The sequence below is a fragment of the Myotis myotis genome, unplaced genomic scaffold (genome assembly GCF_014108235.1).
Source record: "Myotis myotis isolate mMyoMyo1 unplaced genomic scaffold, mMyoMyo1.p scaffold_m19_p_3, whole genome shotgun sequence".
Lineage (NCBI taxonomy): Eukaryota > Metazoa > Chordata > Mammalia > Chiroptera > Vespertilionidae > Myotis > Myotis myotis.
The window spans coordinates 24,563,463-24,586,413 of NW_023416335.1; the positions used below are offsets into that span (position 1 = coordinate 24,563,463).

At 44.2% G+C, this 22,951-nt stretch overlaps 1 protein-coding gene across 5 annotated transcripts in view; it reads left to right on the plus strand.

The window, feature by feature from the left end:
- IKBKB (inhibitor of nuclear factor kappa B kinase subunit beta) overlaps positions 1 to 21,242 on the plus strand; it is a 51,934-nt gene extending 30,692 nt beyond the window's left edge. The window contains exons 9-22 of one of the 5 annotated variants that reach the window (XM_036299088.1): positions 3,546 to 3,653; positions 4,876 to 5,005; positions 5,349 to 5,543; positions 6,262 to 6,376; positions 8,394 to 8,517; positions 9,081 to 9,208; positions 9,397 to 9,458; positions 10,519 to 10,628; positions 11,795 to 11,844; positions 11,955 to 12,054; positions 12,262 to 12,409; positions 15,304 to 15,431; positions 18,834 to 18,924; positions 20,349 to 21,242. In XM_036299088.1, coding sequence (XP_036154981.1) covers positions 3,546 to 3,653; positions 4,876 to 5,005; positions 5,349 to 5,543; positions 6,262 to 6,376; positions 8,394 to 8,517; positions 9,081 to 9,208; positions 9,397 to 9,458; positions 10,519 to 10,628; positions 11,795 to 11,844; positions 11,955 to 12,054; positions 12,262 to 12,409; positions 15,304 to 15,431; positions 18,834 to 18,924; positions 20,349 to 20,414 — 1,555 coding nt within the window. In that variant the 3' untranslated portion in view covers positions 20,415 to 21,242. Of the gene's footprint in view, positions 1 to 3,545; positions 3,654 to 4,875; positions 5,006 to 5,348; positions 5,544 to 6,261; positions 6,377 to 8,393; positions 8,518 to 9,080; positions 9,233 to 9,396; positions 9,459 to 10,518; positions 10,629 to 11,794; positions 11,845 to 11,954; positions 12,410 to 13,310; positions 14,114 to 15,303; positions 15,432 to 18,833; positions 18,925 to 20,348 lie in introns of those variants that run through there. The other 4 variants (XM_036299087.1, XR_004966044.1, XM_036299089.1 and 1 more) reach the window with 4 other exon arrangements.
- Positions 21,243 to 22,951: the final 1,709 nt, after the last annotated feature.

Genomic DNA, 22,951 nt, shown 5'->3' on the forward strand with positions numbered 1-22,951 from the left:
CTAGTAAGAAAACCAAAGGGTACAATTAAGTTTTTAAATGTCCTTTAACTTTTTTTTATTATAAAAATGTGTTATCATTATATATGTTAATCATTACTGAAATGCCTAATTTAAAAACTAACATTCCTTCCCTAGATGGTTTAGGTCAGTGGATAGAGCAGTCCTGGGTTCGATTCCAGTCAAGGGCATATGCCCAGGTTGCAGGCTCGATCCCCACCCAGTAAGGGGCATGCAGGAGGCAGCTGATCAATGATTCTTTCTATATCTCTCCCTCTCCCTTCTTCTCTGAAATCAATAACAATATATTTAAAAAAATAAATAAAAATTAACATTCCCTAAATTAGTTAGGTTTCTTTCAGAATTGTTCCTTGAGAGCTACACACTAATTTAAACTACTGTGGCTCAAATTTTTTGTTTGTTTTCAGTTTTTAGTTTTTTGGAGTAGTAATGTTTCATGGTTCAAACTTCAGACTTCAAACTTCAAAAAGTGTAAAAGAGTATACAGTGCAAGTCACGTCAGACTGGTCTCCCAGCCTGATTTCCTTCCCCACAGGCACCCGATAGCATTGGTTTTTGGTTATGTTTCCACGGATGTTTCATACACATACAAGCAAATTTGGCTTGTATTTGTTTGTTTGTTTATTAATGTGTTTCTCCCTCTTTTTCACCTCAGTGGTAGCATAATATGAACTCTGTCTTATATGTGCTCCTAAAGCAGTTTCACAGGGTGAGATTTCCTTCACACACCTCGAAAACAAACACGATGAGCATTTTTGTGTCTCTCCAGGCTCTTCAGTGTGTGTGTTATACTTAAAAAAACCCACACCACACAAATAAATTACATGGTCCCATAGAACCTGCTTTTCAAACTTAGTATTGAAAATGCTTTATGTTTTTCCATGTTATTTGTAATGTCTGTTTGGTGTGCTACCGCGTGGCCGTTCTACAGCTTATTTAGCTTATCCCCCATTGCTGGAAGCATGGGTGCTTTATAATTTTTACTTCTGAAAATAACACCAAGATAACATCCTTGTAGGGAAATTCTTATGTATTCACAATTAGTTTTCCTCAGGACAAATTTCTAGAAATGGAAGCAACAGATCAAAGATTATACATGTTTTAAAAGTCTTTGATGTGTAGCAACAAAATACTCAATAGAAAAGTTATATAAATATTGTCTCCACCAGGAGCATACAAAGCTATCCCGCTCACCACACCCTTGCCAACACTGGCTGTTGTCATTTTTCTACCTTTCTGGAAGTAGTAAAAACAATGAACTTTTTCAAAAACAGGTATTTTTTATCATGAGAACACTTACTTATAAGAATAAGATGTAGCCTTTGAAATCTGTTTCAGAGCCTGTGTGTGTGATGGCAGCCCAGTCAGGACTTAGACACCAGATGCTGGAAATGCAAACATGCATGAGGGGAAGGCCCTGCTCTTGAGGAGTCCTGTGAAATGACAGAATATGCCCTCCTGTGGTGGCTTATTTTAAAACAAGTAATGCTTGTTGGTTTACACAGGTTCTGAATATTGAGGAATTATCTATTAATTAATTTATAGTTACAACTTATTCTGTAACCATTATGAAAAAAATTTTAAGTATCTGTACAGCTGTAGTGTCCCTAACTAACCAAAGAATTACTGCATTTCTTCAGTTCAGATGTTGACCTTTTCTAGTATTTATAACAAAATCAGTTAAAATCCATTAGGAATGGAAGAACAAGTGCTCTTTGAAAATATATTCCTAATGGCTCATCATCTTCCTAGTAAGTCTGTTGTCTGCAGAATCAGATTCCTAGAACTCCCCTCATTGGTGCTGGAAGGCCAGGTGGCCACTTTCTAATGGATTTCTCAGCCCAATAAGAAGCTGTGCAGTGGACTAGTGTGTGAGAAGCGCCTGTCTCATCTGCTTTGTAAAGCCACAAACAAATCTTAAAATTTCACTCTCTCATTTCAGATGGCAGGTAGATGGTAATTTCAGGACAAATGTAATTTCAGCTTTATAATTTGATTATAAAGCTATTTTGCAATACATTTAGGACCTAAGCAATAAGCATTTTATTTACTATGTCCTTCTATTTTTATAATTTCCCATTGACAGACTAGTATTCTATTAGAGAGTGGTTCTCAACCTTCCTAATGCTGCAGTCCTTTAATACAGTTCCTCATGTTGTGGTGATCCCCAATTTCATTGTTACATAATTAAAGCATAGTGATTAATCACAAAAACAATATGTAATTATATATGTGTTTTCCGATGGTCTCAGGTGACCCCTGTGAAGGGTCGTTCAACCCCCAAAGGGGTCGCGACCCATAGGTTGAGAACCACTGTATTAGAGGGTCATCCCACTTGAATGTAATGAAGAGTTTTGGTGCACCTGACTTACAACATTCAGTTTCAGCCAGAGCTATAAGCCACCAGCCTCGGCCATCTGCCAGCTCTTCGAGGTTTCCCATGAGCCAGTTCACCCTTTACTAATGAGAAGTGTTCACAGGAATACTTTTTATTTAAATTTCCTAGGTGTTTTTGGAAAGGAAAGATTCAGACATTCAGAAGAACACCAGACTTTGGATTTGAGTTCCCAGTTCTGCCATTCTGTAGTTGTATGACCTTGGGCAAATCACCTGATCTTTATTTCCTTACCACTGAATGGGAGTCTAAAAACAGTGTTTGCCACATGTGGTTATCATGGCAAAGGAAGTGCGTGTTCAGTGTCAAAGTACTTGCTTAGCTATGAAGCATTATTCAAATGATTACCTTTGTCACCAAGAAGATTTGAAACTGGTTGGACTTTACTTTTTTTTCTTTTCTTTTTTAAATATATTTTTATTGATTTTAGAGAGGAAGGGAGAGGGAGAGAGAGATAGAAACATCAATGATGAGAGAGAATCATTGATCGGCTGCCTCCTGCACGCCCCCAACTGGGGATTGAGCCCACAACCTGGGCATGTCCCCTTGATCGGAATTGAACCCGGGACCCTTCAGTCCACAGGCCAACGCTCTACCACTGAGCCAAACCAGCTAGGGCTAATTTCTTTTCCTTTAAATACTATTTCAGGTGCATCGATAAGTTCTCTAAATTGGGAAATGTAAAAGTTCATTTACCCTTAGAAATAATTTTTAGCCATATACATTTAGAAGGAAGTGCATGTGTTGTGCATATTTCCTGTAAAGGAGATATGTGCATAGTCATGGTTTGGAAGTCCCAGTTTTATCCTCCATCAAAACATGGGAGTTTTGAATTAGAGAAAATGCTAAGGATGGGCCAAGGATGAAATGAGTCAGCGGCTCCATCTGCAGACCTCTGGGCACAGGAGGGTTAATGACTCTACTCATTTAGGCAGTACCATCATTCTTACTAGTGAATGCTCACAGGAGCCTTCCTACCAGGATACACATGCACTGACCATTACCTGAAGAGATTAAATAGTGACCTGGGGGGTATCCTGCACAGTTGTAAAGTGACATGTTACAGGTGTCCAATGGCTCTTGACCACGAAGTGAGTTAAGGGCTGTAAGTAACAAGAATGCACGCCTGCAGGCATTCCAAAGTCCGGCAGAAGAGTGAGATGGACATCGTCGTTTTTGAAGACTTGAATGGAGCAGTGAAATTTTCGAGCTCTTTACCCTACCCCAATAATCTTAACAGGTAAGGTACAGTGGCATTTTTCTTCAACACATTTTTTCCCCTCTTTTTGAAATAGATGCCTGAGGTGACAGCTGATAGCTTTTAAATGGGTTATCAGGATATCGACCTATGATAAAAACTGGACATAATCCATCTCAGTCTTAAACTTAGGTGGATTCCCAGCCCAAGCTCCATCTAGAAATCTTCTTTTCTAAATTCACATAGCAATTTATATGTACCTTTGATTACGATTAGTAGCTTCAACCTTGTGTTACATTTAGTTTTGCATTGAGTTGATCTCCTACTCACCTGTAAGCCTTTTAAGGGTTGGGAATATTTCTCCTTGCATTGCTTATGTAACCTAGTACTGTGTAATAGCCAACAAATAAACATTTATAGTTTGAACAGCATTGCAATCTGGTCTTAGAGTCAGAATATGAACAGTTAAACAATAATATCAGAATTGGGGAATGGTACAAAAGAAAGCCAGAAGGCAGTCACATTATCCATGAATAGCGTGGATAACAATTACTGTGAGTATATAGAGGATGGGGAGATGTAGTGTGTGGATGAGAGCTATGTGGAATGACTTTGGCTGAGCTAGAACTTGGTGGAAGGATCTGGAAAGATGTGCAGGACGTGGATGGATAAAGAGGAAGGAAGTTCAAAGGGGAAAAATTGGGGGGAGCAAAGGCACGTTTAGGGAATCAGTCAGTAGCAGTACTGGCTTCATGAAGGGCTTTCGTGGGGGTGGCGAGAGGTCAGGGGAGACCTTACAGGAGGCAGGTTGGGAGGGCCTGCAGTGCCAAGGGGAGAAGTGACCTTTGTCATGTGGACCTTTGACGAGGTGATTAACCACATAACTCCAGCAGCAGGGGTTCCAGGTTGAGTGTGGGGATCACCTGGAGGTCCGGCATGCCTATAAGTGCATTTACAAAGCTTAGATCATTCTCACAGAGCCAGTTGGACATCAGCCTATTGACCCATCTGCTGAGAAATCCCTAATTTTGAGGGTTTTTTTTTTTTAACAGACCAGGAGAGGGGATAAGCACCTGAATAATTAAGTTGGTTGGAAATGTTTACTTTTTCTCTCAGATTAATTCATTTTAAGTGTTTATTTTATTGGCTGCCATCTGTGTGTGTAACGGTGAAATGGATGTGTGTGCTTTTTAATCCCACGTGAAAGCCCCCTGAAATTTGCATTAGAGGCGTCCCTCCTACATTGTGCTCCTCTTCTTCTCAGCATCCTGTTGCAGCGACTGGAGAAGTGGCTGCAGCTGATGCTGATGTGGCACCCCCGGCAAAGGGGCACTGACCCCGCATACGGGCCCAACGGCTGCTTCAAGGCCCTGGATGACATCTTAAACTTAAAGGTGAGCGTGGAGGCAACAGGTCAGATCCCCATGGGACACAGCAGTTGTTATGAGAAAGAAATAATCATTAAAAACCAGGTCATGGGCCGCCTGACCATTGGGGAAATTAGGCTGCTGTGAGAATATCTCTACATAAATAAGAGGATAGAACCCGTGCTGACGTAGGTCATAAAATTGTAGCTATGGACAAACACAAATATTACAGACTAGAGTATATGTACCAAGGCCCTCAAGCTAGGCCCTTGCTTTGTGTGACTGGGAAGTGTTGGGACTAGCAAAGGATCCAGAGAGGGGCATTTCTGTAAAGTTGGGATTTTTCAATAACATCTGGGTTGTGTTGCAGCTGGTTCATATCTTGAACATGGTCACAGGCACCATTCACACCTATCCAGTGTCAGAAGACGAGAGTCTGCAGAGCTTAAAGGCCAGAATTCGGCAGGACACAGGAATCCCTGAGGAGGACCAGGAGCTGCTGCAAGAAGCAGGCCTGGCGTTGATCACTGACAAGCCTGCTACTCAGTGTATTTCAGACGGGAAGGTGAGCCCTGGGCTTCTTGCAGCATGCCCTGTTTTACCCTGACATTGCCTGCAAGGAAAATAATCATGCATTCAGATTTCAGCTCTACTTAGTCAGTTCTGCTCATCACACAGATACCTGCCTGTTTTTTAAAAGTTGGAATGAGAGATCCCCTGTGTGTCCTAATAGGAGACACCAGTCACTCCACACCTGTCTTGTTACTTCCAGGCCACTTAAGAGTGCCTCTATTTTGCCTTTGTTGTCAACGTGATGCTTCATTTTTCCAAGTCAACCAAAACTATTGATGATGCGCCTCTTGTGTACAGAACTGTGCTGACAACCACGGCAATGCAAGACATGGTCCCTACCCCCACAAAAGTGATGAAGTTAACATGTCAGAAACAATCATTGGAGAGAAAAGGAGATAGCAGATGTCTAAATTGCACTTAAAAGACAATCACAGAATAAAAGGGAATGTAATAAGTTGCAAATGAGGTGTACGTTGGGACAAATAAGTATAAAAGGAACAGGGAAAGTTGCAAATGAGGTGTACGTTGGGATAAATAAGTGTAAAAGGAAGAGGAAAAGGAAGTAGAGGCCAGTTGGGTGCTTAGTACTTGCTGGCTGAAGACAATGCTGTTGGTGAACAGTGGGAAACACTCTGAAATATCTTCATTATTACTTGGATAAAGGAGGGGTTGGATTCAGGAGATCTCATTTTGTTCTTGTCCCTTCGCAGCTCAACGAGGGCCACACATTGGACATGGATCTCGTTTTTCTCTTTGACAACAGTAAAGTCACCTATGAGACTCAGATCTCCCCACGGCCCCAACCTGAAAGTGTCAGCTGTATCCGTAAGAACGTCATTGTGGTTATTTGTTGTTGTTTTCAGTAATCACTTATAACACTTGGGACAAGGCAGGAGGGAGAGACATGGGCCAGCAGAGGGGTCCACACCGAGATCAGCTTACTCTATCCTCAGGGCAGCCTTCTTTACTAGGGACACGTGAGGAGTAGCCCAGCCAAAAAAAAGTAAAGGAAGTCTTCAGTTAATTTCAGCCTCTAGGTAGCATTTGAAACGGACAGAGAACACTGCCTGCAAGCCACTGACCTTGAATCAGGTGGCCATTTTATTTATTTTTGAGTTTATTTATATTTTAATAATGAATACATCCACATATGCCAAAAAAATCAAAAGGTGCAAGAACATATAGAGTGGAAAATAAGCCATCCTCTCTCCCCAGTAGCCCAGCCTCTTCCAGAGAAACTAGTATCAAATTCTTGAGTATACCTTCCAGGGGTATTCTGCCTATGCATTTATATATATATGATTATATATGATTATATACTAGTATTTCTTCATTTCCCCCTGAAACAAATGGTAGCATACAATATGTACTGTTCTGTATCTGCCTTTTTCACTTAACAATACATTTTGGAAAATACTTTTCCTCTTTTGCTGCCTATTTTTTAAATGCCTGTGTAGTAGTATTCCATTGTACGAATGTTAGATAGACATTTTAAAAATGTTTTTTAATCCTCAACTGAGGATGGTTTTTTTTTTAAAAAAGTATGTTTTTATCGATTGTAAAGAGAGGAAGGGAGAGAGAAAAAGAGATAGAAACATCAATGATAAGAGAGAATCATTGATCAGTTGTCTCTTGCATGTCCCCTACTGGGGATCAAGCCCACAACCCAGGTATATTGTCCTGACTGGGAATCGAACCGTGACCTCCTGGTTCATGGGTCGATGCTTAACAATGGAGCCACACCAGTGAGGCCAAGGATGTTTGTTTATTTTTTTTTATTTTTTAATTTTTTTAAAAAATATATTTTATTGATTTTTTACAGAGAGGAAGGGAGAGGGATAGAGAGTTAGATACATCGATGAGAGAGAAACATCAATCAGCTGCCTCCTGCACACACCCCACTGGGGATGTGCCCGCAACCAAGGTACATGACCTTGACTGGAATCGAACCTGGGACCCTTGCATCTGCAGGCCAACGCTCTATCCACTGAGCCAAACCGGTTAGGGCTGTTTATTTTTTAATTGATTTTATTTTTTATTGTTGTTGTTTCGGGGTAATTTTTAAAAAATTTATCTTTATTGTTGAAAGTATTACAAATGTCCCCCCTTTTTCCCCATTGACCCCCTCTACCCTGCCCCTGCACTGCCTGCCCTCCCTACCCCAGCCTTCACCACACTATTGTCTGTGTCCATGGTTTTTTATTGATTTGAGAGAGAGGGAGGGAGAGAGGAAGAGAGAAACATTGATGTGAGAGAGAAATATTGATCAGTTGCCTCCTGTATGCACCCCGATGGGGAATCAAACCTGCAGCCTTTTGGTGTATGGGATGACGCTTCAAAACACTGAGCCACCCAGCCAGGACGAAGGACATTTTAATGTACCTCCCAGTCCTGTTCACACACACACACACACACACACACACACAGAATAAGCAGATCAAGTGTTCAAAGGCTTAGAGATCGCTAGGCTTATTGCTTAGTCATCTTCCAGGACTGACTGCTGGTTGAAGCTGCATTTTTAGAAAGCTTCATATGACCTTAAATATCGTGAGCATGGAAGTTTCTATTGAAATTATATGAGCCTGTGTACATATGACTATCTCCACATGATTCACAAAGTCTTTCTTCAAATCCAATCTAAAGCTGTTTATTGACTAGTGCATGCTGCTTGTTCTGTAATGGGGTACAAGAATGTGTGAGAGAGTAACCAGGCATAGCACCCCAAAAAGTCCTGTAGTTATGTAACTTTTTAAAATGTAAAAGTGCCAGTGATGTTGCAAGGCAGGATGTGGTTAATTGTAGGGGAGTAATTCTCTGACAATTGCATATGACTCTGTTCCAGTTCAAGAGCCCAAGAGGAACCTGCCTTTCTTCCAGCTGCGGAAAGTGTGGGGCCAGGTCTGGCACAGCATCCAAACCCTGAAGGAGGACTGTAACCGGCTGCAGCAGGGACAGCGAGCTGCCATGTACTGTGCCAGGCGGTTTTGGATTTGATGGACTTAAAATTGCTTGGTGGCTTTTGCCACAGGGAGGTGGCGGAGGCAGGGGCCCAGAAGCAGCTGTTAGGGAGACACTGGTTTGGGTGGGCAGGACGCGGTCAGCTGGAGTGGATGGAGGAAGACCCTTTTAGACATGACAGGGTGAGGTCGGCACATGGAACAGGAGCATAAATGGAGGGTTGTGCTGGCTGAACTGGGGGCAGAATTTGGAACATGGAGGAGCTCATTGCAATTTGGGTTAGCAACACTCCCCTGATTGTCATACCAGGGACTGCCTGACTTTCCCCCCAGGTTATGACTAGTTTGGATTATTGGTCCTTTGTATAGTACTCTGTCCAAGTCCAATTTTGGTGCAGGACCTCATGCATTGCTGAGGACGAGGAAATTGTCTTGATGGTTATGAGTGGCTGCTCTTATAATAATTATAGCAGAGATCTGCCTTGGCATTTGAGGCAGTTTTGTTATTGTACAGGAAATGGTATTTGGATCCCAAAGATGCCTGAAGGCTCTGTTTCTTGTGGTCCCTACAGGATGAATCTCCTCCGGAATAACAGCTGCCTGTCCAAGATGAAGAATTCCATGGCCTCCATGTCTCAGCAGCTCAAGGCCAAGTTGGATTTCTTTAAGACCAGCATCCAGATTGACCTGGAGAAGTATAGTGAGCAAACTGAGTTTGGGATCAGTGAGTGTACTCTTTGCAATGAGTTTGGAGAGACCATTTCATTCTTGTTTTCTCTTCCTGAGGTTTCTTTTATCCTTTTATAATCGAGTTGCTTGTTTCTGTTTTGGTTTTGTGGTGTCTTCATTTTGTTTTTCATTTTTTCCCCTACATTTTTTTTTTTCCAGCATCAGATAAACTGCTGCTGGCCTGGAGGGAAATGGAACAGGCTGTGGAGCTCTGTGGGCGGGTAGGAGACTCATTTTAGGTTTATATCCTTACTGAGGCTTTTCTCTACCATTTTCCACTTTCTCATCAAACACTAGGCCGATCTTGTACGTGAAAACTCCGGTTTTCCTCGCCATGCTCTTTGACTTTAACTAGAACTTGCTGGAAAGAAGCTGGGAGAGTAGCCACTAAAGGGGGCCCCACTGAGGCAGATCCAGGAGCTGCACAGATGGACAGAGCTGGTCCAAATTTGAATAAGGAGCAAAGTGTGATATGTCCTTGGGGGGAAGCCTAGACATCTTCCTATTAGAAAGGGCCTTGGATGAATGAATAATCAACACTCCGTCTAGTCAAAGGTTTTTGCCTCGTTTTATTGGGTCATTAAATCCATAGGAAAGAAAAGATCTAGACAGAGGGTCTTAGGACAGTGTAGATCAAATGCCACTGAAGATGTTAATTGGGAAGGCGGGGGAAGTATTACTTAGTGACCCTCACACAAGTTGAAGACCTTGGGCTCTGAGCCTTTTTCTTGGACTTTTCCAACATTTTCCCCTGTGACTTTGGGCAAGGACCTTCACCTCTGTGTTCTTTAATGTTTGTGTCTGTAAATCAATACTGAATGAATGCTTAAAGGTGAATATATATAGATAACACATTATTTAACCATAGAGATGGGCACTCATATACATAATCTGTGAAATAAAGGAACCCAGGACCCCCACATGGGATGGCATTGGATGGACAAATTAAGAGAAGAGAAAGCAGGGGGACACTGTGCATTGGGCATCTTCTATATGCCAGGCACCATGCCAGATACTTATCTGACCCCGAAAACTGCCCTATTAGAAGCTTATTTATGGTGGAGGAAACTACAGATCAAGGGTTAAGTAACTTGCCCAAAGATCACACAGAAAGTGGTAAACCCGAGATCCAAAGCCAGCTCATTCTGACCCCAAAGTCCATATTCCTTCTAGCGAGTCAATTGAGAGTATACAATCAGTTTGAAGGGTTTCCCCCCAAAAATCTTGCATCTCAGAATACGCGTATTATGTCAGTTGACATTAGCACAGCTTTTTCATTAGGAGAATGAAGTGAAACATCTGGTGGAACGGATGATGGCACTGCAGACGGACATCGTGGACTTGCAGAGGAGCCCAATGGGTCGGAAGCAGGGGGGGACGCTGGACGACCTGTGAGTACCAACTGGGCGGGGATCACACAATGTCCCTAACACATGCATGTGCCCCGACTGGAGTTTCTGTATGTGTGTTGGGAACACGTGTGGTTATTATGGAGGCTCGTGAGACTGTTCTCCCGTAGAGCACGCACCCCTGGCTCCCAGTGAATCCTCTCGGCAAGCTCCAGAGAGGAGCAAGGACAGATCACCATCCTTCTGAGCCTTAGTTTCCAAATCTGTTTAGTGGCCAGAAAAGTTGTCTCACCTCCCAAAGTTATGAGGATCAGTTCAGCTCATACCTAGATCAGTAGTTTGTAAACTATAAAGGCTATACTGCAAGGAGCCTTTGTCATAGTATCAGGTGTCACTGTTCGTCAAGCTCACCCTGTCCCAGGTGTAGCTTGAAAAGCAGAAACTGGCGCAGAGATGGAGAAGCCTGGGAACTCTTAGAAGTTCAGACCTGGAAACCGCTCATTGAGTCTTTATCAGGACTTTGGCCTTGGCTCCAAGAGAGGACGAGGCACCAGGTAGAGCAGTCCTGCCTGCAGGAAGCTCACACAGCCCCCAGGATGCAAATGGGTGGGAGGCAGGCAGGCACATCAGCCTCTCACAAGCTATCGCATTTGGGCTCAGCGATGTCCTCTGATGCTTTTACTAGGATTCCCAGGACCAGGAGCCAGAACATCAGAAATCTGATTATTTGTACCCTATATTTTCTTGAATCATTTAAAATTTCATTTTCCTCTAGTTTTCAAATGAAAATTACCTCTGAAAATATCAGCCTGTCTCACTGTGTTAAGGGGAAAAGGGGACAGGAGTTTGTGTCCCCCCTGGTCTTGCGTTTTCAAAAGGAATCCATGCTTTCCAGGCTTGGATCCAGGGATGGCACCTGGAACCACTATTGCGGAAGCCAGAAACTCCAAGGGACAAAGTGGAGACTCCTTTCCTTAGGATCCTCTCTAATTAAACCTTGGAGATATTTGATAGTGAGGATGATCATGCCCTTATTATAGACATCACCTATAATATCACCAGGAATAATTATTTTCTCCAGTCAAGACATATTGCCAGCCTTACTTCTAGAAATCAGTAATTCTACTGGCAGGAATCGGCTTATCAATGCTTAAGATGTTCTAATGTGGCCTCAAATCTAGACAGAGCTTCTTATTTGTATATTTCAGAGAAGAGGAAGCGAGGGAGCTTTACAGGAGACTCAGGGAAAAGCCTAGAGGTAAGTGGGGTTTTATGCCTGCCTTGGGTTCCTTGGCATCTCCGATGTGAGACATTGGTCCTCTCTGCCAGCCACCTGTAGGACCTGTGCAATTCCTCTCCTCTTTCCAGACCAGCGAACTGAGGGTGACAGCCAGGAAATGGTGCGACTGCTACTTCAGGCAATCCAAGCCTTTGAGAAGAAAGTGCGTGTGATTTATACACAGCTCAGGTATAAGCCCCGGCTTTCCTACTCGAGGTGGCATGTGAAGAAGCAGCAAGGCTGTGTGAGGCCACTTCTTCACTCCCTTCTGATGCACTTGTCCACGTGAAGAAAATATCTGCAGCTGCTGACTGGATTCGTAATCGCCTGGGATTATGTTCTCCCACTTCCTCCAACCCAAATGCCACTGGACTTTCTCTTGTTTATTCTTTACAGTAAAACTGTGGTTTGCAAGCAGAAGGCTCTGGAATTGTTGCCCAAGGTGGAAGAAGTGGTGAGTTTAATGAATGAGGACGAGAAGACTGTTGTTCGGCTTCAGGAAAAGCGACAGAAAGAACTCTGGAATCTCCTGAAGATCGCTTGTGTGAGTGAGCCCCTGTAGCCTGGTCCGCAGCCCTCAGTCTGCCATCTCTCTGGGCCTTTAATGAACTAGAGGCCCGGTGCGTGAAACTTCATGCACTGGAGGGGGCGACCCTCAGCCCGGCCTGCCCCCTCTCACAGTCTGGGAGCCCTCAGGAGTGGGAGGCGAACCGGCGATCAGGGGAAGGCGATGCCCCCATCACACCTCTGCTGCTGCCACTGGTGGCAGCACAAGCCTCAGCTGGTCCTGGTTACCTGCGCCTTGGGCCAGCCCTCGACGGCTGGGTGGCTGAGGGCAGATCTGGCTGCACCATGCGCCTGCAGGCTTCCGGCTAGACTGAAAGGACTGTGGGACTCCGACGGGGCTGAGGGGACTGGGCGCCACCATCTTGGGGCTATGAGCACCGCCATCTTTGTGACAGTGTGATGGTCAATTTGCATATTCCCTCTTTGTTAGATAGGATTACCACAAAACATTCTGTCAGAAGTCTGAAATCAAGGTGTTAGCAGGGCTGGGCTCCCTCTGTAGGCTCTAGGGGAGGACCCTTCCTGCCTCTTCCAGCTTCTGGTGGCTCCAGGTGTTCCTTGGCTTGTGGCCACATCACTCCAATCTCTGCCTTTGTCTTCTGGATGTCTCTTATAAGAACACTTGTCATTGAATTCCAGTCCCACGTGAATAGTCCAGGATGATCTCATTTCAGGATCCTTAACTACACCTGCAAAGACACTCTTTCCAAATAAGGGTACATCCCTAGGTTCCTGGAGTTAGGAATGGACAGATCTTTTGGGGGTCCTCCATTTAGTCCTCTGCAGTGCACGGCAGCATGATGTGGGGGATCCTCACCTATGTCTGCTGCTTCTATTGTAACTCATACTTTCTGTGACCACCACCTGTCATAATGTAGCTGTGACTCCATTGAATGCTGCTCAGAGAGAAAACAACACGAAAAAGAGAGCTCAGGACAAAGAAGTGAAAAGAGACAGGTAAAAGCCATGAAGCCACAGCTGGTGGGAAGGCTGCACAAAGGCGGAAGAGGCTGAAAAGAGAGCCATGTAGTCATTGATAGCCTTTAAGAGCAAAGAGGAGAATGGGAATTCTTAAGGTGGAAAGTGGGATACAAGGATGGCGTTTTTTAAGATCATGGCAACTGGAGCATATTGTAGGCCAAGTAGAAGTAGACAGTGTTCTGGGGATTCACAGTATCACAGTAATAGACAATTTAGTCTCCAGTCTTGAGAACAACAGAGAGGTCAGAATCATGAGCGTGGCCTTGGGAAGTGAGGAGGAAAAGAAAAGGGGAGAGATGACGAGGCAGACAAGATTTAAGGCGGAGAGGGAAGTTGAGGTATTCACAGGCAATGGCCTGATCTGCCATCTGCATCCATTCAACATCGATTGCTGACTATATGCCCAGCGGGGTGCTTAATACTAGAGCTATGGGAGGAAAAATAAGCATGGCCCTTGGCCCGAGCTCATAATCTGGTGAGGGGCACAGACAGGGAAATGAATGAGAACAATTTAGGTGAAGAAGTGTAGTAGGCACAAGCTACAGCATAAATGCAGAGGGGGAATGCCAGCTTCAGTCTTAGAGGTGAGGGAACCACAGAATTTCACCTGAAGAATGAGTAGGAGGTAGGTAGGTGTCTAGGTGGAGAAGAGGACAAAGACGATGCTCTGTCAAAGGCCTGGAGCAAGGAGGAATAGCAGGTTGGTGTGTGGTGGGGGAAGGGTATCGCTGGGGATGGCATTGAATCGCTAGGCAAGGGCTAGCTCAGACAGGCCACACCTTATTTTGAAGAAATAAAGGAAACATTGCAGTATTTGTTTTTTCCTTTCATACTGAAGAACGTTAAGTATGGAAATGGGATTAGGATTTTAGAAACTCACTCTGATGGCAGCTGGAGAACAGATTTGAGACTTTCACAGACCTCACCATTGAGCGCGAGTGGCCACTCCATGGGGGCAGAATTGAGTACTTGCTGTGGTTCACAGGACAGGATGGTAGAAAAGTCAGGAGCCCAAAAGCACAATAGTGATCTCCTTCCTTCCTTGCGGACCCAGGCAGAAGAAAAGGAGGTAGATGGGTCTCTCCAAGGGTGATAGTCGCCAGGGAAGGCACAGCCGAAGGACGAAGAGCAGGGCAAACTAGGGTTCTTGAATAGTCGCCAGGGAAGGCACAGCCGAAGGACGAAGAGCAGGGCAAACTAGGGTTCTTGAACATCTGGACCTTGATGTTCAGCTGGAAGGGAGAATGAGGAGCCAGTCTGTGCAGCTGAAAGGGATTGAAACAATGCAAGCTGCCGTGAGGGCGAGGAGAGGGGTGAATGAGCAGTAGGTGAAGCCAGCAGATGAGAGTATGGTGGGGATTCGGGGAGGAAGAGGTGGCTTGGGGTGCTGAGAAGGTGGACCGTAGGTCATGTCTGTGGGCTGCAGGTTTGAGGAGGTGCAAGTAGCTGAAGCAGGAGCCGTTGATGGAGCATCTTGGCTGTGAAGGGGAGTGGCTGCCACAGCCTTGGAGTCAGCCTGTCCCTGTTTTCTTCTCAGCTGTCCCACAGGTGGTGGGATTCACAGAAAGTCCCTGAAAACTTTAACACCTCACTTTTATTTTCATATGAGTTCATTAAGCAATCAAACTTAATGAAATAAAGCTTACAAACATAGGCACTCAAATCTCTGTATTTAGAATCTTTTATCAAAATACAGAAACATTTTCTAAATTGAAATGCAAACTACCAGCTGTTGTCACGGATACAGGGGTTGACCGATACGCTCTAGGAATAGCATGTGTCTTGTGTGGCCAATTGTTTCATGAGAAGATACCATGGTGTGAATGCAAAAGTTGAACTATCCCTTTGCTCCAAAATTTTGTTGACTTTCTCTTTGATTTTGTCCTTTAGAGCAAGGTCCGTGGTCCTGTTAGTGGAAGCCCAGATAGCATGAATGCTTCTCGCCTTAGTCACTCTGGTCAGCTGATGTCTCAGCCTCTCACTGCCCCCGACAGCTTACCTGAGTTAGTCAACAAAAGGTACGTCATAGTTAACAGTGCCAAGTGTAATATTCAAGGGCACGTCAGGAGGTCATGGGGTGGAAATGGATGTTGACCACTGATAGGCCATTTTATCTATCTAATGCTTTTGTGTGTGTTTTTCTTTGTGTTTGCTATATATGGTAGGCACTGCAGGAACAAATGCCTCATAGTTCCTTGGGAGTCTGAATATGGTGGTCACTAAAATTTCCTTGTCTGAGGGTTGAATTACTAATTGCTCAATGAGAATATTGAAAGTGCTGGTCAGTCACATGCTGCTATGTAGTCCATCAGTCATTGTCTGGTCTTCAAAACCAGATTCCCTAGAGGGAGGGCCCAATTCAATCCACCTGAGTCATCTTGCCTCCTCCCTCTCACCCCACCACCGATTTGAGTTACCAAGTTACCGGTTTCCTCCCATCACCTCTCATCACCTCCCATTCATCCCTTCCTCTCCCCTCCTGTCACCTGGACCCCTGCCACAGAGGGGTGAACTGAGCACTTCAGCCCTTTCTGGCAGGGCTTTCCGCCTCCCTAGAGCAGGGGTGGGGAATGTCCGGCCCATGGGCCATACGAAATCATTTGCCCTGGCATGACATTAGGGGTGAGTTAATTAAATGTTTGACCAAATATAGCAGGCTAACTTTTAAGTTGATAATTTTTTATGGCCCATGAATGATGTTATAAATATCCAAATGGCCCTTGGCAGAAAAAGGTTCCCCACCCTTGCCCTAGAGCAGCCGTGGGCAAACTACGGCCCGCGGGCCGGTTCTGCCCCGTTTGAAATGAATAAAACTAAAAAAAAAAAAAAAAGACCGTACCCTTTTATGTAATGATGTTTACTTTGAATTTATATTAGTTCACACAAACACTCCATCAATGCTTTTGTTCTGGCCCTCTGGTCCAGTTTAAGAACCCATTGTGGCCCTCGAGTCAAAAAGTTTGCCCACCCCTGCCCTAGAGGCTCCATTCTGAGACTTTTCAGGCATTTATGGCCACCTCAGAGCGGCTTTCTAGGCAGATCCACTGTTCCTGCACAAACTCCTTGTGCTAGCTCAGTGGTCCTTACAGTCTGGTCCAAACTAGCAGCATCAGCAGCATCTTGTTAGAAATGCAGATTCTGAATCAGAAACTCAGGGGTGGAGCTCATGCACACTCAAGTTCGAGAGCTTCTCTGGAATGGTCCTCCATTCTGGACGGCACATCTGCTTCCCACCTCCTCCAAAGCCCTGGGGATTGCTCAATTCTTTAGAGTGTTTTTGTGTATGATTCAGTCCCACCCCTATTAACTCAGCATGTTCTACGTGCCAGGCCCTAGGCAAAGAGGCATGTTTTATTTAGAAAATAGATTAATGATTGCCTAGGGTAGGGGGGAAGGGGAATGGGAAGTGGTTGATAATGGGTACAAGATTGCTTTTTGGGTGATGAAAATGTCCCAAGATGAGATTATTGTGATGGTTGTACAATTCTGTAAATGTACTGAAACTATCAAGTTGTAGACTTTAACTGGGTGAACATTATGGTATGCCAATTTATCTCAATAAAGCTGTTTTTAAAAGTCCTGTTCTAGTACTTGGGGGAGTTCATAGCCTATACTGTTTTGGTACTTAATCCTGTGTGGCCTTGGGTTCTTAATTCTCTTCCCAACCTACTGTGAGTCCCTTGAGGATAGTAAAACTGGGTCTTGTGCCTCCTACATTGTCCACTAGAGCTGGCCCCGAGCCTTTCACCTAGTTAGAAGCCAAGCAAAAAAGGTGACCTGTGTTCCTTTCATCAGTCATACTTTGCAAGGTGTGAGGACACTGCCTTCTTGGATTTGTCATATTCCTTCCAGTGAAATGCTCAGAGATCTGGAAGAGTCATCCTGGACACACAGGTTGCCGATTGTTTCTCCATATCATAGAGCTGAGGTTAGAAACGGGCAGATGGGTTCCCCCTATGTTGCCGTGGCCTGATATTGATAGGACGTGTGCATCGTTATAGAAAAGAGAGAGCATAGATTAAATGAAATCACTTCCCAGACCTGCTTTTTCTCGGAGCTCAAGGAACTGTGGAAACCTGGTGAAATTGCTTGGTTCATATATATTTTTTCCATTTCAAAAATTGGAAAACAGGTGATGTGGGAATTATCTTTAGATTTTGGCAATTTGGAAAGAATCTATGTATCCTATATAATAAAAGCCTAATATGCTAAGTGTCTGACCGTTCATTTGACTGTTCAACCATTTGCTATGACACACACTGATCACCAGGAGGCAGACACTCCCACCAGTAGGTTAGCTTGCTGCTGGGGTCTGGCCGATGGGGACTGGGCGAGATGGGCCGGATATGCCCTGGAGCCCTCCCCTGGTCCCTCCGTGGCCCCAAAGGTGCACCAGTGGGGTCCCTCGGCCTGGCCTATGTCCTCTCGCAATCTGGGACCCCTTGGGGGATGTTGGAGAGCCGGTTTCGGCCCAATCCCCACAGGCCAGGCCAAGGGACCCCACCAGTACATGAATCCATGCACAGGGCCTTTAGTATATATAAAAGCCTAAGCGACCGTTCCACCATCTGACTGGTAGCTAAGATGCTCACTGACCACCAAGGGGCAGACGCTCAATGCAGGAGCTGCCCCCTGGTGGTCAGTGCACTCCCACAGCGGGAGCATCGCTCAGCTTATCAACAGGCGCCAGACACTGGGCTCATGGCTTGTGAGCGCAGCTGCAGCAGTGCAAGCCTCTCCTGCGGACACTCTCCCTGTGTGCCCCTCCCCCATCCAGACCAGGACTGGGATCAGGACCAGTATCAGGACTGACTGGGCGTGAGCCTGCGGCCGCTTCTTGGTCATGGGTGTGCTGGTATCGCCCTAGGACGGGTTGCGCAGAGACCACAGTGGAGCGGCAGCGAGCCTACCCAGCGGCAGGTGCAGCGGGGCCGAGATGACCGGGAGTGGTGCGGCACCTGGCCCAGGCTCAGGCTCCTCCTCGGCCGCCTGCTGCTTCTCGCACTACTACATCCCTTGGGGAATGTAGGTCTGCCAGTTTCTGCCGATCCCTGTAGGTCAGGCCAAGGGACCCCACCAATACACAAATCCATGTACCGGGCCCCTAGTTTAATATATTTAGCTATCTAGTTAAGTCTGAGAGAGCTCTTTTTTTACTTTTAACTTCTTTATTAAGCTGAGGTCTGTTTCCTTTTTCACAGTGACAGGTGCTTATGGCTAGATTTGGGCTTCCAAAAAGTGATTAGATGAATGTGATCACTAATCAATGACATGGTGTTTTAAGTAACTCAGAGCCAAAATAATTCTATTAAATTTTAAAAACCTTGTCAAAAGCTCTTTAGCATATTTTTACATAATAATAGTATTACCTCTGAAAAAATATTACTGACACTTTCTAATAACTCAATCCTTTTCTCTAGTGAAGAACTGATGGCCGAAGCACACAATCTCTGCACCCAGCTAGAAAGTGCAATGCAAGACACCATGAAAGAACAGGACCAGAGTTTACGGGTAACGGCCTCTCCCATGTCCTTGCTACAGCAGATGAGAAAAAGAAAACAGAAAGGCAATCCAGTGGTTCCTCAATCGCAGTATACACTTGTGATTTTCTAGTACATTGGCCCTTAAAACAACACAGGGATTAGGGGTGCCAACTCCCTGCACAGTTGAAAATCTACATATAACTTTTGACTCCCCCAAAACTTAACTACGAATAGCCTACTGTTGACCTGAAGCCTTACTGATAACATAAACAGTTGATTAACACGTATTTTGTATATGTATTACATACTATATTTTTACAATAAAGTAAGCTAGAGAAAAGAAAATGTTACTAAGAAAATCATAAAGATACATTTACTGTATTTATTGGAAAAAAATCTGTGTATGAGTGGACCTGCATAGTTTAAACCATGTTCAAGGATCAACTGTACATATTTATTGTTATTCATCGTTATAATAATGCTAACAATTATTGAATGGGAACAGTACTGTATGTGCATTGTCTCATTTAATCCTTTTAATACTTGATCTTTATGAAGAAGGTAACATTATTTTGAGAAGGCCCCCTCCCCCCGCCCCTCCCGACCTCCGTCAACTTTTGTCCCATTGTTGAACATTTGTGTGTTATGGGTGTTGTGCTGAACTTCAGGGATAAAGCAAGAACCTGTCATGGCCCCACTTCTCAGGGACTCAGAGCTTAGCAGTAGGTAGCACTAGTTATAGGGCAGGTAACCTAAAGAAAAACTAGTCAAGATATAGGTACATTAAGACAAAACTAACATTGCTTCAAGGATCCTAAATCATTCCCTCAGATCTTTAAATGCCCTTTTCCTGCCAGTACAATTACCTACTAGCCTCCCTCTAACGTCTTAGTTTTCAGAATAATCAGAGGGGACACCATTAATTGTAATGATGTGGTATTTATTTAAGTGTTCTCTGGTTTATGGGCTTTCTCTATCTGTTGTTGCTACTGTTCCTCCTCCTGAGACTGTATATTTAATCCTTTCACTGCTAATTTGCATTTCTGCCAGAGGAAAAGGAAGTCTTATTAGAGCATTTCATTTGGTGAGGTTGGAAATCAATAGCTGAGATTTGCTCTGCTCCTAGATTATTTATACTCAGCCGGTATACTCCTCTGCTCCTGTGCTCCACTCCTAGGGCCTTTGCATGTGCTTTTGCTGCACCTCCTCACAGTGGGCATAAATAAGCACTGTGAGTACAAGTAATTCTAAAATTGCTTTTCTCCTGTCCATAGTCAGGAATCTCAGGGACTCCTAGCCAGTCCAAAGAAAAGATTCTGTATGGTTTTGAATATGTTTCTTTAGCTCATGGGTACCCTGCAATAACTATTATTAAATTTCCTTCTAAACTGTGCTGGTTGCCTCCTGGAAAAACAACTGAGGTGTATTTTTAACCTGCCTGTTGACTTTCAGTCTCTAGACTGGAGCTGGTTACAGACGGAGGAAGAAGAGCAGAATAGCTTGGAGCAGGCCTCCTGACTGTGTGGGTGGCCTTGACCACACGATGGGCTGCCTGGCCTGAGGCTCTCCCACAGGTGTGTGCCCTGCTGGCAATCCTGATGTCTTCGGCACCCAGGTGGAGATCTTACTTCCCCAGCCGGTGTGGCACTGACCGTGGACCAAGGGTGTGGCACTGCCAGCAGCTCGTCAGGACACTGGAAGTCCTCCATCACAGAGGCCCAGCAAGCATGGATGCCAGGCAGAGCATTAGGGAGACTAAACCACAGAGGCTCCTTCCTCTGCTCCGAAAACAGTGCTCAAGTACTGTGGCACCACAGACCACTGGACAAACGTCTAACACGAATATTTCAGGGCAAAGTATGAACAGCCCTTGATGCCAGCCTATCCTCTCCTGACCCCTCCTGATCTTCAGAGGCCCTGACCCACATGTCCTCACAGTCAGTGTTTCATTGGATTTGGTTTCTCTTGAACAGACTCTTAAGTCATGGACTTGGCCTGGTCCCATCCTCTCTCTTCCTCTTTTCATTTCACTGCTGCTAAAATCGTCTTTTTACCTACACTGTGGTGGTTATCCTCCCTTCGGCTCCCACGTCTGTAGTCCTTTAAGCCACTAGAACCAGGACGGAAGAGAAACTCCCTTCCTTTGGATCCCAAAGATTACTTGGGAGTGAGTTGTCATGGAGAAGGAGGAGAGAAGAAAAGGTTACTTGTTAACCATTGGCCTGCTGAACACAATGCTCACACCTCTGTCCTTGCTCGGACACATCTGTGTGTGGTGGAGGTGGGACAGGGAGTTCCTGCCTCATATCATCTAGCAGTATTATTAAATTGATTTATTTAAAAAATCGTTTCTAGATCTTGTGAAATGACTCAACACCTGTACTGGGTTCCACAATCCTCTGGTTAGAACTTACGAATTCGAAATCAATTCAGTGGAATAGTACCTGGAATAGTAGCACTGCCTCTTTGACATTTCATAAAATTTCACCTTTATATAAAAGCAGGAAAGAAAATGAGTTCAGATGATCACAAAAATGAGTTTGGTTGGAGAAGAAAGTTAGAATAAAAGAGTTTCACTAGCTTTCATGGGAATAGTGCAGAAGGGTTTCATGGTCAAGTTTAGTTTTGGAAGTGCTTCATGCTTTGCCTCTGGGATCCACATTGTATACTGGTATATTAAAGTAAGCAGGTCTTTGAATAACGTTTTATCCAATGTCATTTCATTATAATGTTGATGAGATACTATAGGAACTTAACTCTTGATTATATCAATTAGCCTATGGTAAAATTGGTTTGGTTAGACATTATTTTGCTTTAAGTTGCAGAACCCATTGATGATATTTTGTTAGTATGATGATTTGTTGAAATATGACATATCTTAGGGTGACCAACTTATCTTGGTTTGCTGAGAACTTTCCTGGTTTCAGAAAGTTCTGAATCCCAGTAAACTTCTCAGTCCCTGTCAACCCAGGATGATTAACCATCCTACATCATGATGTGTCCATATCCTGTGTAATTCGAAGTATTTGACACTTTACTTCAGCAAAATTGCAATTAGGACATTCAACAAGTACCTATTGAGCACCTCTATGTAGCAAACAAGAATTAACTACTTACTTTCATGGCGGTTACATTGGTGGGAAAAGGGATAGAGTAAGGAGTCGATAATAGGCAAGTAACACATGTAAGTTTCAAATAGTTTCAGTGCTATTAAGAAAATAAAGCAGTAGTGGATAGAGTGCATAGTGTTATTCAGGAATGTGACAAGGAGGTGACTACTGGTCTGAGATTTGAATGATGAGAAGAAGGCAGCCAGGCAAAGGCCTGAACAATGAGAGAAGAGCCTTGAAGCAGGTACATCTGTGTAGTAAACAAAGGTAAATGTGGGAAGTAGGAGAGATGGTAGAAGCTAGATCACATTAGGCCATGGGAAGGAATGTGGGGTTTTTAAAAAATTGATTGTAGAGAAAGGGAGGTTGATGGAGAAACACTGATGTGAGAGAAACATCAATCAGTTATTTCCTGCACATGCCCCAACTGGGGATAAACCTGTAACCTGGGTATGTGCTCTGACTGCCACCTTTTGGTATACAGGATGACGCTCCAACCAACTGAGCTACACTGGCCGGGGAAGGAGTGTGGATTTTATTCTAAGTGCAATGAGAAGGTATTTAAGAAAATGAATGATATAGTCTGATGCACATTTTTTTAAAAGAACCACTCTTGTCCTATTTGGAGGGAACAAGAACAAAAGCAAGAAGCCCATTGAGGAGGCTACAGCAGTAATTGGGGATCGAGATCATAGTAGAGTGCACTAGGGTAGTGGCAGTAGAGGTGGTGAGAGGTAATCCAGTTGAGAATATATATTCTAGAGACAGATCAGACAAAACTTGCTGACAGATTGGATGTGGGGTGAGAAAAGCACAATTAAGAATGACTCCTAGGGTTTTTGCCTGATGGCAGGGTAGATTAAAGTGTCATTAACTAAAAAGGCAACCAACTGAATGGGAGGTAATATTTGCAAACAATAGCTCTAACAAGGGGTTAATATTGAA